Source organism: Gigantopelta aegis, chromosome 4, assembly GCF_016097555.1.
Source record: "Gigantopelta aegis isolate Gae_Host chromosome 4, Gae_host_genome, whole genome shotgun sequence".
Taxonomy (NCBI): domain Eukaryota; kingdom Metazoa; phylum Mollusca; class Gastropoda; order Neomphalida; family Peltospiridae; genus Gigantopelta; species Gigantopelta aegis.
In genome coordinates, this window is record NC_054702.1 from 103,097,587 (window position 1) to 103,112,793 (window position 15,207).

At 39.9% G+C, this 15,207-nt stretch overlaps 1 protein-coding gene across 1 annotated transcript; it reads right to left on the minus strand.

The window, feature by feature from the left end:
- Positions 1-2,134: 2,134 nt before the first annotated feature.
- Positions 2,135-2,587, minus strand: LOC121370123 (actin-binding Rho-activating protein-like). Its single transcript, XM_041495227.1, has one exon. It carries the CDS (start codon positions 2,585-2,587, stop codon positions 2,135-2,137), a length of 453 nt encoding a protein of 150 aa, XP_041351161.1.
- Positions 2,588-15,207: the final 12,620 nt, after the last annotated feature.

Consider the following 15,207-nt stretch of genomic DNA (forward strand, 5'->3'; position numbering starts at 1 on the left):
TAAAGGGCAAACAAATACACATATAATGTTGCTTTCAGGTGTTAAATAAGTAAAGTTAGTAATATCTAGAATTGAAAAAATGTTTAACACAAAAATTGACAATTTTTGAATAAAATACACACATCTCTTAATAGTGGGGAGTTGTAACTATTAAGACAAATCAATTACGTCAACGTCACCCTATATTGGATAGGCACTCCAGATCCTGTCTTGGATAGGCACTCCAGATCCTGTCTTGGATAGGCACTCGAGATAGTCTCTTGGACAGGCATTCGAAATCATGTCTTTGATAGACACTCGAGTTCCTGTTTTGAATAGGCATTTGAGATAGTGTTGAGTTTTGTGGATGACGTAACAATCAGGGGCCTAATTCACAAAGGTCTCTTAGGCTCTGCTAAACAACAAAGCATCTTCTTTGCAAGTCTTTTAGCACTGCACTATGAGATCGCAAAGTTGCGAGAGTTTAGTTAATTAGGCTCCAGTTGCTCAGCGTTGATCTATCTGCTTTGCATTTCCCATCTGCTGATGTAAAATGGTCGTTTCAAATAATTGTCAAAATAACTGAAGTCTAACAAACGAACAAACATATTTATTAATCCCACTTGTACATATATACACGTATACGTGTGCAATTCAACATAAAAACTAAGTTATTCGGTTATCAGTAATACGTCACAAGTTCACAACCAAAGGGTAAAAACGGTCATGAGGTCAAAATTTTCAACTTTAACAACCCATGATGTAAAACCATCGTAATGAAATTAACTCTTTTTTTTAAATCAAAACAAAACATACTCACAAAAACATTCATAGGCTGTATGAAGTGTCTGCAGAATCTGCCACTTGCCATATCCAATCTGATTAAAATTAGCACTGCTGGTATATACCAGTAGATCTAACAGCATTGCGTGGACTCTCATGTCCAGGTGACATTTCGTCTATAAATAATTTAAATATCGATCAATTACACTTCGCCTTTTATAGCGTTATTCGGGAGCATACAAATTCTAAAAACATCGGGCGAGACTATTTATGCAATAGACGAACTTGTTGGTCTATTTCAACATCGAAAAAACAGGGGAAAAAGTGCAGTAATAAACTCTGGATTGTATACTGGTATAAACAGATTTTTATGGCTATACCATCACGGTTTTTTTGTTCGTCTTGAAACGAATTTTATATAAAATTTTATATTGAAATTAGTTTCTGGCATACTTCGTAATTCACCCGAATCATTTCGTATACCCTCGGCATAATCCCGAATTTTTTCAAATTCTTTTCAAATCACTGACACTGGTATGATTTTGCAAGTAAGGTTTTGATTTGTCGAATGAAAGGTCAACTGGACATGAGCTCCAACGGGCTGCTGTTAGATCCACGTGTAATAGTGGAGCTAATTTTAATTAGATTGTGCAATATCATAGCACCTTGTAAAGTAGGCGCGTGTGCAGGAGTTCGGGGGTCGTCGCATCTCTCCCCCCTCAAGCATCCCCCCCACCCCTCCTTGTATAACCCATTAATTATTAATCTGAGCGCACCCGTCTTAAGTCGACAGTTGACAGTCTGGTCCTTGCATTCGTATGACTCGACCCCCCCCCCCCCCCCGTAAACTTCACACACCAGTTTAGACCCCCCCCCCCCTCCGTGAAAATGCATGCATACGCGCCTGTAAATATTTTTTAGAAATCTCATTAGGGCTATTCCAGACTAATTGATCATAAAGAGAGGAATATTTGTATGTATACCAATCATCCTTGGTGCGAATCCAAGGGAAGCATGTAGAGGTTGCGCACGCCCACCCCATTCAAAAGTCGAAGTACCCCGAAAAATCCAATGTAAACATTGAACACAATTCATTTATTTTTAGTGTGGAACACTTATTATCTTGATTAACTTATAGACAATATAAATTAGTGTATCCTCTTTGAATACTTGAGGTGTTATTTTTAAATATTGCACTCATCTTGCCTCCTTACAAAAACCCTGCATCCGCCACTGATTCAAATTTTAATCAAACCACATTTGCATGGGGAGGAATGCCGCAGATCCCCCCATATGATAAAATCTAGATCAACCCATTTAACCAAAATAAGTCTAATATTTCAGTGAATTACAGCAAAACACAAGGCTAAAATTAATTCCAGTCAGGTACAGTAAAAACTGTTATTTTAACATCGTCATCCCTTCTTTGAAACAACATTTCTCCTTCAAAGGTGAGAAGTTTTTGCTTTCTTGCTCTCATCAACATCCCCACTAATTTATTCGAGATCCTTGTATATGCTTCAAATAATTCACCAAAAGTCACTACATATGTCCCGTCTGCTTGGCGCGTGCCATGCTCAGCTATCACGTGGCACAGTTGTATTATTTCGTTGCTAATGTGGTTGCTTGCCTCTCTCCCGCGTTTTTCCGTGAATGATCCGGGCACTGGCGTGGCGTACTCTTTGTCATCCTTGCTAAGTTTGGCTCGATGTGATGCGCCTTCCCATTCTGAAAAGGGGTTAATCAGCTGTTTCTCCTTATGTTCGTCTGCCTTGTTTTGCCACAAGGCAATTTTTCCCGCCATTCGGTGTCCTCGCGCAGACATTTCTATGCTGAAATATAGTGAAGAAACAATGTTTTATTTAACGACGAAATCAACACATTCTAATCAGGCCGATATCTGCAGGGAGAGAACAATCTTTAGTGGTGTCCCACATTCTCTTAGTGTTTGAGGGGCTGTTGGTTTTGTGTCTTTTGATATTATTTGGCTCGTCTCTGTAGAAGCTCAAATAATAATGTTAGCGTTCGGAAATTTCCGTAATGTTTTTTAAAAATTTTTTTGCCTAAAAATGAACCGGCCTCGGTGGCGTCGTGGTAGGCCATCGGTCTACAGGCTGGTAGGTACTGGGTTCGGATCCCAGTCGAGGCATGGGATTTTTAATCCAGATACCGACTCCAAACCCTGAGTGAGTGCTCCGCAAGGCTCAATGGGTAGGTGTAAACCACTTGCACCGACCAGTGTTCCATAACTGGTTCAACAAAGGCCATGGTTTGTGCTATCCTGTCTGTGGGAAGCGCAAATAAAAGATCCCTTGCTGCTAATCGGAAGAGTAGCCCATGTAGTGGCGACAGCGGGTTTCCTCTCAAAATCTGTGTGGTCCTTAACCATATGTCTGACGCCATATAACCGTAAATAAAATGTGTTGAGTGCGTCGTTAAATAAAACATTTCTTTCTTGTGCCTAAAATGGTGCATGCGTTACACGAATGATATTACAAGGCGTCGTTATGGGTATATTCAATTGAGAACCAGTCTATCATGTGGCGCGCTATTCTGTCGACTTACAAACTATGAGTATCATGGGTCGACCTGAGCAAAAAGAGCGAAGCAAAACGTGTGCAGCCAAGAGCTGTCAAACGATGGACGCTTTTCTTATGAAAAAGAAAAATGGTATAATATAACTGGTTAATAGAATAAATACGTTTACGAAATATCTTGATCAACTACGATCACCCGAAAAATAATAAAATGTCAGTTAAAGGAGCTCAATCACGGATTTAGTGGGCCTTGTTTCTCTAAATATGAAACTTACATTCCTTTGGAATACCAAACCTAGTTATTGTATGATCCAAAATATTTTAATTGAACTACGATCGAGGGAATTCCACGAAACGCATATTTGTTAAAATTTGGTACTCTTCTTGTGATGAGACATGAAAAATATGGAAAAACAGACTCGTAGTGATGAGGCTATATATATACGAAAACCGTATAATGTATTTTTGGATTTTATATAAACGGTCGCCGTGTATAGAGACTTGGCAAATGAGGGCCGGCTATATACATGGCAAATAATAAAAATTATATTATTTCATGACGAAAATAACTGCGAATACGCTGAAATAAAATAATAAACAGTCGGAACATGAACTCACCATTTTTATTATTATTATTATTATTATTATTATTATTATTATTAGCCTATTAGGCGCGTGTGCAAATTATTTTGACTGGTTCGCAAAGTGGTATTTCGGTTTTAATGTATAGCGTAAAAAAACAGTGTTTGTTGCATGTTTTGTCGTCCAAAGGTTGGCTAATTATTACTTAACCCAGTTGAATCCAGTTCTACGTGCAGGGACAAGTTCAGCCTGCCGTTTGTGCGTGTGTGCACGCACGTTAATCTTGCATTTTTATAGCCAAAACTCCTCCAGATAAAGCATCGCCCCTCCACCCCAAAAAGGTAGTAGTAGGCTAATAATAATAATAATAGTAGTAGTAGTAGTAGTAGTAGTAGTAGTAGTAGTAGTAGTAGTAGTAGTAGTAGTAGTAGTAGTAGTAGTAGTAGTAGTAGTAGTAGTAGTAGCAGCAGCAGCAGCAGCAGTAATAATTGTGTATTATTATTATTATTATTATTATTATTATATGTATTATAGGCCTAATGTTGGTAAAATCACGTCACGGTGGGGTGGGGTGGGTGGGGGCGGTTGTTACAAAAACATTACATAAATTTAGAGGGGGACCCGGGAGTGGTCTCAGCTTTACTAGTAGCCTATACAAAATGTATTTTGAGTTTTATTGCCCCTTGCAATTTTGAGCATTTGAAATGTGACTAAATACAGCAAAATAACCTTTTAGTCATATTTATTTACGGTAAAATTAACTTTTTTACAAAATTTACGTAAGCAGGCTCAAAACTGCAATCAGTGAAAAATTATTAATTTAAGTTCAAGCCCTGTTGTTTGTGTACTGTTCGTAGTTAGTTTCTCTTTCAGTTAATCTACCTCAGCCGCTGATAATTTGTAATTGTTATTTTTATTTATTCATTATTCATATTATTATTATTATTATTATTATTATTATTTATTTATTATAATTAATTTTTTGTTAGTACTGTAGGGACAATATGACGCTATTCATATATCTATGGAAATTAATATACTCCCCCACCCCCTCCCTTGTTCAGAAAATGCACTGTTCGTACAGTACTTATTCCTCCTGTTCCAGATGGTTCGGTAATATGGATCAATCATGTACTTATTTACCGCCTATATACATTTTTGCTGTGAATATAGCCAGCCCTCGTTAGTGGAGGCTATAGACACGACCTTCGTATATATAGTCACATCGTATATAAACACCGTCTAGTTCAGAGTATTCTTTAAAAATGTAAGAATTCCTATCCCAAGTCAGCTGTTATGACATATTTTGTATAATAATGAATTTGACAAGGTGGAAAATGAAGGTACTTGTGATCCAGATGTTTAGAGTTTTTCGCGTACGACTAACGATAAAAAATTTGGGTTTTTTTTCTATTTAACCTACGTCGCAGAGGACGGTCAAGCGTTCTCGTTACACGAGCTTGGTAAATCGTTTTGGCACTGCGGTTATTCGGGGAATGCCCGTCACGTGACTCAAAATAATACGTCACACCTCTGCTCTCCAAATAGCCGATATTTTTTTATAAAATATCAATAATAAGTGTGATATGGTGGTTATGTAGTTGGTTCAATAAAGTACTTTTAGGTACAAATCAAATGTATATATTGTCATATAATACCTTGTTGGGTCAATAATTAGGTCAACCATCTGTGAGAGAGCGCGTTTAAATATGACTATCGACTTTGTTGCGTTCGGCGAATTGCTTTTTATATTGCATGTTTTTTTAGAGATGAATTTATTTAACAGTTGACACTGTCGAATGCGTTCAACTCAAACCGTGTCTGGCATATAATTGGTACCGGTACCGTAAATATGTTTAACATGTCATACATTTCATTCCGTCTCGAATAAAGTCATTGGTGGAACTTTGATTGCAATACCCTTGACGAAATAACAATCAAGGGGGAGCAACTGACTTAAATATTATTCACGAAAGCGATTCCGATGCCGTCAATACACCAAATAGAAAACAAAGCTATGCCCAATATCAAAATTTAAACACATTGATGGGGTCTTTTTTTTTTACCACGCGCGCGTTTAGTGATTCAATTGTTATTTTTCTAGATTCCTGTTTTTACAAACTATGAATCCTTGTCTGTTAATGATAACATTATACTCATCATACAGCCCCTCACAGGCGTACGGGCTCCAATTTTTCTGACAGTGGGTATGTGGTGGGCAGGCTGAGTTTTGCCCAAATTTAGAGATGATCACTAGACGTTCCAAATATTTTTTTCAACAAAATTGTTGAACATAAGCGTGAAATTAAATTTCACGACTGATGATTTCTACCTTGGACATGCATGATCGGATCAGACATAAAGTATATATTGGCGTATTTGGACATTATAATATAGTGTACGAGATGTACCCATTATGTGAGCATACACACGTTCCATATATTTACGTTTTTTCTACCCATACACATATGCAATATACTCAGTTAAGTACATTATTCATCAATGTTAACGGTTTTACAGTTTTAATGTAGTTAAAGTTTACTGCTGCTTTTGAAGTCTTATCGAAAAATGTACGCGCTACGACCTTAAAATACCTGAAATAAAATATTAAAAACCCATCACAAATAGCCCCAGAATGCACCTCTGAGCATCTACATTAAAACAAAATCTGGGGAAGCATACCCCCGAACCCCCTAGACCTCTCAGGCGCTCGATTCGAGTGCCTTCGGCACCATGATTAAAACATTTAATTCCACCCAATATCTCAACGCATCGTCCCGCAAATATGGCTGGCTACGGGCCTGCAAATAATGTGAGAGGAAGCCCACTGGTGCTAACTGGCATGGGCGTCAATCCGGCTTTAAAAGTGTGTGGGGGGGGGGGGGGGGGGACGTGGTAGTGTGTGTGTGTGTGTGTCAGAGAGAGAGAGAGAGAGAGAGAGAGAGAGAGAGAGAGAGAGAGAGAGGAATGTCAATGAAAATCATAAAGATACACTTTAGTCGTTAAACTTTTAATTTTTGTTTGTTTTTTGTTCTTGCTGTTGTTGTTTTTGAGGGTGGTGTTGTTGTTGCTTTTGCTAAACGAAAAAGTGGGGGGACACTTATATAGATTGTCCCCAGGCGTTGAAAAGTGAAGGGGACGCGTCCCCCCGTCCCCCACTGATCGACGCCCATGCTAACTGGGCTGTCTGTCTAGGGCAATGGGGGTTAGTAGTTAACTCGGTGTAGGGGCCTTACGTCTACCCATTGAGTCGTTAAACTCGCTCTGGCTGGGAGCCGGTACCGGGAAGCGATCCTAGTACCTACCGATGGCAATCCAGATACCGACTCCAAACCCTGAGTGAGTGCTCCGCAAGGCTCAATGGGTAGGTGTAAACCACTTGCATCGACCAGTGATCCATAACTGGTTCAACAAAGGCCATGGTTTGTGCTATCCTGCCTGTGGGAAGCGCAAATAAAATATCCCTTGCTGCCTGTCATAAAAAAGAGTAGCCTATGTGACGACAGCGGGTTTCCTCTCCAAATCTGTGTGGTCCTTAATCATGTGTCTGACGCCATATAACCGTAGATAAATTGTGTTGAGTGCGTCGTTAAATAAAACATTTCTTTCTTTCATTATTTAGGTAACATTATCACAATAAGTCATATTTATATATACAGATAAATAGATATAATTTGCAAAGTTATCAAATTCTCAAAGTATGTGATCTGAAAAATATCACATACTTTGATTGCACTAGAAATGCTAGATATTATATGATGCCACTGTAACTTTTATTTGTGTATAACAATTTATATTAAATAATAGGTAGTAGGCCTAAATGTGTATTTGTTTTATAAGATTACCATAGGCCTTATCGTGGGCGGTGGGAGAAGGCCGACTTTTTTGTTCTTAATGTGTGTGTGTGTGTGTGCGAGTGGGGTGGGGTGTGACATGATAATAGCATCAGCTTTGCTAAAAAAAATAAAGTCATTACACTTTTTTTTCTCTTTTCTGTTTTTACCTACAGTTTGATCTTCTATTTAAAATGAGTCAGAATGCTCATGTTTCAAGAGCAGGTCTAGGAGCTGCGCACAAATACCTCGCCCCCACCATTTGAACATCTTCATTGGTAGTCATCAGTGTATTATTATTATTTATTACAGCTCCAATAACTTGTCTCTTAGAACCCAAGTGTAAATGCACTAGTATAGTCTATAGGCCTACTAGCTTCAGATGAATCAACATGGCCAATATCGGATTTTTCTAAAAATAGCACATACTACCGAGGTAACTAGTAGATAACATGCCCTACATGAGTGTGAACTAGTGCATACCTTGATGGCGAAAAACTCTTTTCTTTTGTCCGCCAGCTAAGCAAACACAAGCATGCTTTGTAACTCTAGATTACCCACAGCTGAAAGTTGAATAACAATCCTGGCATAGTACTTCACAAAGTTCCGTCCTTGGATGAAAATGCGATGCTGTGAAACATGATCACGTGATTCTCAGAACAAGGTTAATATAATAGAGGCGCCATATTTAAACGTGAAAACAGACCGGTAGTCCTTCAGAACTCTCCTTTCAAATTCACCTGTGAAGGACATTTTCACAGATACAACATAAATGAACAAAAGAGTGGCACGGGAATGCCGTACCCCTTTGCACCATATAAATAAAGATAACAATTTGGCTTGTGCCCCCCCCCCCCCCCCAACCCTCCACGTTTTCCACGGGCCTGTTACAAATCGTTTTCTTTAAGGGGGGGGGGGGGGGAATTGAACGAGCGCTGAATGCGCGAGTTATTTGGGGGTCCGGGGGCATCATTCAAAAGTTATTTGCCCGTTACTGTAACTCTCGCCATTAATCTCGATCCGTTTTACCTTCAATTGAGATGTAAAGGTTATCACCAAAAAAACACCCAGCCAAAATATGGGGGGGGGGGGGGGGGTGCCTTGGCCAACCCCCTGCTACGGGACTGCTAGGTGTTCTGTTGTTGGTTTTGTTTGGTTGTGTGCGTGTAAAATGAATGAATGAATGAATGAATGAATGAATGTTTAACACCCCAGGGTTGTGTGCGTGTAGTTGCTTGTGATGGTGGTGTTTAGTTTTGGATTTTTGGTTTTTATAAGTTTGCGCGCACGCACGTGCGTGCGTGCTCAATCCATGATATGCCCCTAAAATTGTTTCTTGAAATGTTGAAAGAAATGTTTGTTTTGTTTAAAGGCACTACTAGAGCACATTGATTAATTAACCATCGACAATTGGATGTCAAACATTTGGTAATTCTCACTCGTAGTCATCAGAGGAATCCCGCTACATTGTTCATAACACAGCAAGGGATCTTTTATATGCACTTTCCCACAGACAGGAAAGCATGTACCACGGCCTTTGACCAGTTGTGGTTCACTGGATGGAACGAGAAAAATCCCAATCAGTTGAATGGATCCTCCGAGGTGGTTGGATCCTGCGACGCAAGCACCTCAAGCGAGTACTCAAACGACTGAGCTAAATCCCGATCTTATGTTTTGCTAACGTAACGAAAGTTGTCAGGTCGTGTAGGATTACGTTATACTACCATAATAAAATAGATTTTTGAAACGAAGGAGCAAGTTAAAAGGCGTACATCTAACCAAATTGCAAAAAAAATGTAGAGATTTAATGAACCATGTTTGGCTAGTTAGATAGATAGGCCTGGTACACGCATTGGCAACTTGAATCGAAAGACGATCGTGATCATGTGATGAGCTCAGACTAATTGTAAATCATATGTTTTTAACTGAAACTGGGGCGTAGCCAGAGAGGGAAAAAAAACGCCGAGGAAAACCCAGACCTGTAAAATAAATATCAGTGTCATGGGAAAAATAAAATAAATCTGGGGAAATTCATGCTGGATACGCCATTTTGAAACAAAAACAAAAAGAAAGAAATGTTTTATTTGACGACGCACTCAACACATTTTATTTACAGTTATATGGCGTCAGACATATGGTTAAAGACCACACAGATAGAGAGAGACAGGGGGGAAACCCGCTGTCGCCACTTCATGGGCTACTCTTTTCGATTAGCAGCAAGGGTTCTTTTACATACCATGGCCTTTGATATACCAGTCGTGGTGCACTGGCTGGAACAACAAATAGTCCAATGGGTCTACCGACGGGGATCGACCCCAGACCGACCGCGCATCTAGCGAGCACTTTACCACTGGGCTACGTCCCGCCCCTCCATCGTGAAACAAGTATGGTATACCGTTTACGAGTAACTCTCGTATTGTACCAGCAAACTATTAAATTCTATGGCGAGCAGACAAACGGCTCACCACAAAAATTAATTTTACAATATGACCATGTTCTTAAAGGATGATATTGCCCTTCTATAAAACAAGACCTCCTGCTATTATAAGCGTACGAGACAGGGGGAGGGGGCAGAGCAACTGCCCCCCCCCCCCCCCAAAGTGCTGGAGCAAAACTTCAATGTGCTAACCCGAGACCTTCTTACCATGTATTTCCATCATTCTACCCTCAAAATTAGTTGTAATTCATATATACATGCGTAGTGATTCGTTTACAAACCCATATAGCTGTTTGGTAGAAAATATGCTAATATGATTAATTGTGTGGGTTTTTTCCAGATTCGGGCATTTTTGTTTAATTCGGGCAAACATCAGCCTGAGCCCCCTACAAAAATAGGAGCCCGTACCTATGCCTCCTGCACTACTTCAATGTAACCTATATGCTAGTAACCAAAATATTCATTTGGAGAGAGAGAGAGAGAGAGAGAGAGAGAGAGAGAGAGAGAGAGAGAGAGAGAGAGAGAGAGAGGGGGGGAGACTACTCTTGATGCTCAGATATAATTTGGCGTCTACCTTTACTGTTCATTGTACACCGCGTACTAACTACAATCTGCTAGGTGTAGAATCTTGTCCTGTAGGTGTAGAATCTTGTTCTGTAGCTTGTGGACAATAATGATCCTTCCGTCTACTGTTTGGAGAAACACACAGCCATTGTAATTTGTGCCAAATCGACTAAAGTTATTTAACTTTGTCATTTAATGTAAGTGAACAATATAATTCATTGTGGATTCAGACAGTGATTACTTTCAGTAACTATGATAAACTTATAACTCATTATTTATAAAATAATTTATAATGTATTCGTCCTTTTTCAAGTTTTGGATTTATGCAGCTGTACGGCAGGTATTTGTCCAGTGAACAGTTACCGTTATCCTATACCAAGACGTATGCTACGACTTTGGGAACACATGATCATTTCTGAAGCGTTGTGATCCCCGTCGGTGGACCCATTGGGCTATTTCTCGTTCCAGCCAGTGCTCCACAACTGGTGTAACAAAGGCCGTGGTATGTACTATCCTGTCTGTGGGATGGTGCATATAAAAGATCTCTCAATATCTGTGTGGTCCTTAACAATATGTCTGACGTCATATAACCGTAAATGGAATGTGTTGAGTGCGTCGTTAAATAAAACATTTCCTTCCTTCTGAAGCGTTGTTAACATTTTTCACACATTGGTCTGGACATTCTTAATTTGTCTTTGCATCATCAAATATTTGTATCAGTTACAAATTCAAAAGACGCTGTTCCTTCAGTTATTCAGTAGGCTGTGCTTTCTCTGTAGGCCTAATAGAGTTAAACCCTGTTGGGCCGATTTCATATGTCTGGGTTTCGAAACACCGGGTTATATCAAAACCTAGGTTTAACACTGGTTTACGTAAAACGCTGAAAAACTTGACCAAGACATACACCCGTGGTGTATTTCACATGTGTGTGTTTTACCCGTTTTTACAAAACCACGCTTTTTACATGGGTTACCCGCAGATTTGGAAAGGGACATAAGCGAAGAATAGCTTACACTTCATCACTTTGTAGTTGAAACTCGTTACCGGTATATTATTAGCGTTCGCGTTTGAGATGGGGGATTATCTACCTCCCCCCCCCCCCCCCCCCCCCCCAAATGTGGAGCAAATCCTCACATTCTGTCAAAAATGATGGACATATTTGGGAAAATGAGCTGGCCTGAAAACGTTTCACTATGTATTGATCCATCGTTTTAGTCGCAATATTAGTTATAATCCATGTCAAATGCCTACAGAACCCAACATAGCTGTTGGTAATAATGCAAATATGAATAAACGTTTTGTTATCGGCATTTCCCTTTAATTCTAACATAATATTAAAAAAACAAAAGATGGGACGCGTACGCCTGAGGGCACCGAGATAACGTATGGTCAAATGTTCAAAACTGTGGGCCTATACCGCCTTTGTTCCCCCTTTATTAAGACGAGACAAACACGAAAGTATGTCATTATAAGACTGCAGTCTATGATAGGCGTTTATTGCTTTGATACCATTCGATTCTTGCATTCGATTCTTGCACTTCCTGCCTAGATCATGATCAGACAAGACGTGTGTCCATGTTCTCTCGACTTACCCCCCCACCTGGGGGGACTGATGGTCTCGTATGGAGCTTTGCTAGAGTACCGGATCACGTGCATCGGGTCACGGGCAACCGTGACCTTGGTGTACGGAGACCCGGTACCACCGAAGAAAGGAAGGTGGAGGAAGAGGAGACGTGCGCCAGGGAAGGCTCAGGGGGAGACAAAACCGGCGGCTAAACCGCCGGCAGCGCCACCTTCTGCTTCGCCACCCATCGCCGCTCCCCGTATGAGGATAGGAATAGAAGAGGCACCAGCCCCGGACATCCCGTCTTCTGCGTTGGAACCAAATAGACCAACTCCACAGGCCAGGACTTCAGCGCCTCCGGTTGTGCCGCCGATTATACAGGCGGCACCCGTTGAGGCGCAGGCCCGAAAAGTGGCTATAGTAAAACGGAAGGCAACCACTCCCCCGAGTGGCCAACCAGACAAGCCAAGCCAACCGTTCCAACCGCCGAAACCTGACGAGCCACCAATCCAACAGTGGAACCTACAGGCGGGCAAATTACATCAGCGGTACGCCAAACTTGTCCGGATGAACATTGAGGACGAGTCTAAACTTTATATAATACCCAGACAAAAAACTTGGGTCAAGCTTCCAAGGAGCCCGGAAGGAGAATTCGCCATCAGCAAAACCCTTCTGAGAGATAAAGAGGAGGTGTGTATACTGACCATACACCAAGCCGGAATATACCATCAGGGACTGCTGCTAAAAGAAATGGACAACCCGACGATACACCGCATCGTGAAGACGATATCGGGGGCCAACTACCGTCCATTGGTCAGGCAATTAGCACTCAGCCCATACCGGCCCTTCTTTACAGACATTGACTCCTCCAACTTCATCGGATCGCCCTAGACGCCAACCTTTGCTAGGACAGGTAACAACCTCCTTTTTGGGCTAGTTAGACTTTAAACATTTTGGAAGCAGTTCAAAATTCTTATGTTTATATTTTTTTTTTTTTTTTATAAGCAGTCTAACGCATTTTATTTTGGCGCCCGTTCAATTGCTCAAAATCACCTTAAAACTTTTCGGCCGAGCAGTCTTAACTATTTTGGGTTTAAAACGTAGAGTCCGGACATGTCTAGGTATGCAGTTAATCTTCATAGACTTAGGTAAAAAACAGGCTTCACCGAGGAATCGAAATTCAGCCAATCAGAGCACGGCTCCCACTCGGTGTACTTCAAGCTTTATGAAGTGTCTGCTATTTGGTCCGCGCTGGCGTCGACCGTACTAAATGGCTTTTTTCCAAATTCTGCCCACTTCAAACTTACCCCCCCCTCCTGCTCCGGAGTTAGTCACTGGCGATGTCAGAGGCTAAATCCGTGGTGGGCGTGCCTGAACCATGTTGGATAGGGGCACGTAAAAATAGTTTCCCATCCCATCCCATTGCTTTGATACCGGTGGAAACCGATCAACTTTCATCACTAGTACTTCCTGTTTTCGTGCACTTCATACACCATGAAAAAAATCCTTATTTTTACTAATTTAATAAATAATTATATTTATTACCCCAGTGACCACTCATAACAGGGAAAATATTTTCCGTATTTTCTCAGTGAGAAATATTATGCAGTGGTATGATGTACAATATTACTGGATGATTTGACGCTTACAAACCAATGACTTTGTCGGTACTAAATATAACATCATCACGATTTGGCAAACACAAAATGACGTCATGTACTTTAATGAGTATGCGTTCACGACTGTTTTAATATTAAATTTATAACAAAATGTCATTATAACGCAAATCATTATTTATATTTTTAGCAGAATAATGATAACTTTTGTTTTTGAAAATTATCTGTGAACGTGATTAAAATGCAGTTATAGCAATACCCAGAACAGTGTGTAAATAGACAAAACTACATATATGTGGTTTTCTGATTTCTGTATTCCACGAGTGTTATTTCCTGCAGGAAACCCCGATGCCGCAGGCAGAGGGGTTTCCGGCAGGAAATACACGAGTCACATATATGTCACATATATGTAGTTTTGTATTTATTACATACCCTAAATTGGATTTTTTTTTCCAAATAATAATTTAGAAATTGTAACACAGCTAGCTAATGACGGGGATTTCTAAATTTACACAACTAGGTCAGCTGTGTTACTACGCGGACCGAAGAAACACCAATTATTACACATAGGAATATAGTTCTATTTAAACAATAAACAGAAATAAGAAAGAACGAGTGAAAAGTTACCTATAATTTTAATGATATTGTTTGAAATGCCTTTTAAAGACAATGTAATAGCTAAAATGCACGAACAATATAATATTTAATTTGCTCGTAATACGTGTCTGAGTCGTCATCGGTGTGTTTACTTTTATTGATGTTCATGGAATTATTCGTTGCTGAAAAGTTTAAGTTTATATTAAATGTGCCTCCATAAATCATCGCTCCACTGAATAATCCGGTTGACAGTTCATTCAAGTTTTCTACGTGAGGAGACCGCATTGTTGCTAAAGTCGACGACAGTCACTTTTCGCACCCTTGTTTTGGCTTCGTACACAATAAATATAGCATATCTTACCGTAATTTCACTAGAAATCCATATTTCGTAAAAGGTGCAATTTTTTAATCACAAGATTTTGTTCAAAGACATCCAGGTGCATTAGTAATGTTAAAAAAAGAAAAAAAATTCAATAGCAATTTCATATTGGAATTTTTTCAAAAAGGAAACGTCATGTACCCAGTTTATGGTTATTGTAAGGATATGCAAAGTGACGTCATTGGAATACTGACGTCATTTAAATAAAAAATTAGCTGTATTATTACAATGCTGCGCCACATTAAAATAAAAACTAGTCTACTAACCTTGACCCCTGTCAAATTCCTATAACAAGCAGACAACGCTGTTTACAGGTCGGTACAGTTTTTTTATTTT

Excerpts from the sequence above, each read along its gene's own strand:
- LOC121370123 (XM_041495227.1), bottom strand. The coding sequence starts at position 2,587 with ATGTCTGCGCGAGGACACCGAATGGCGGGAAAAATTGCCTTGTGGCAA.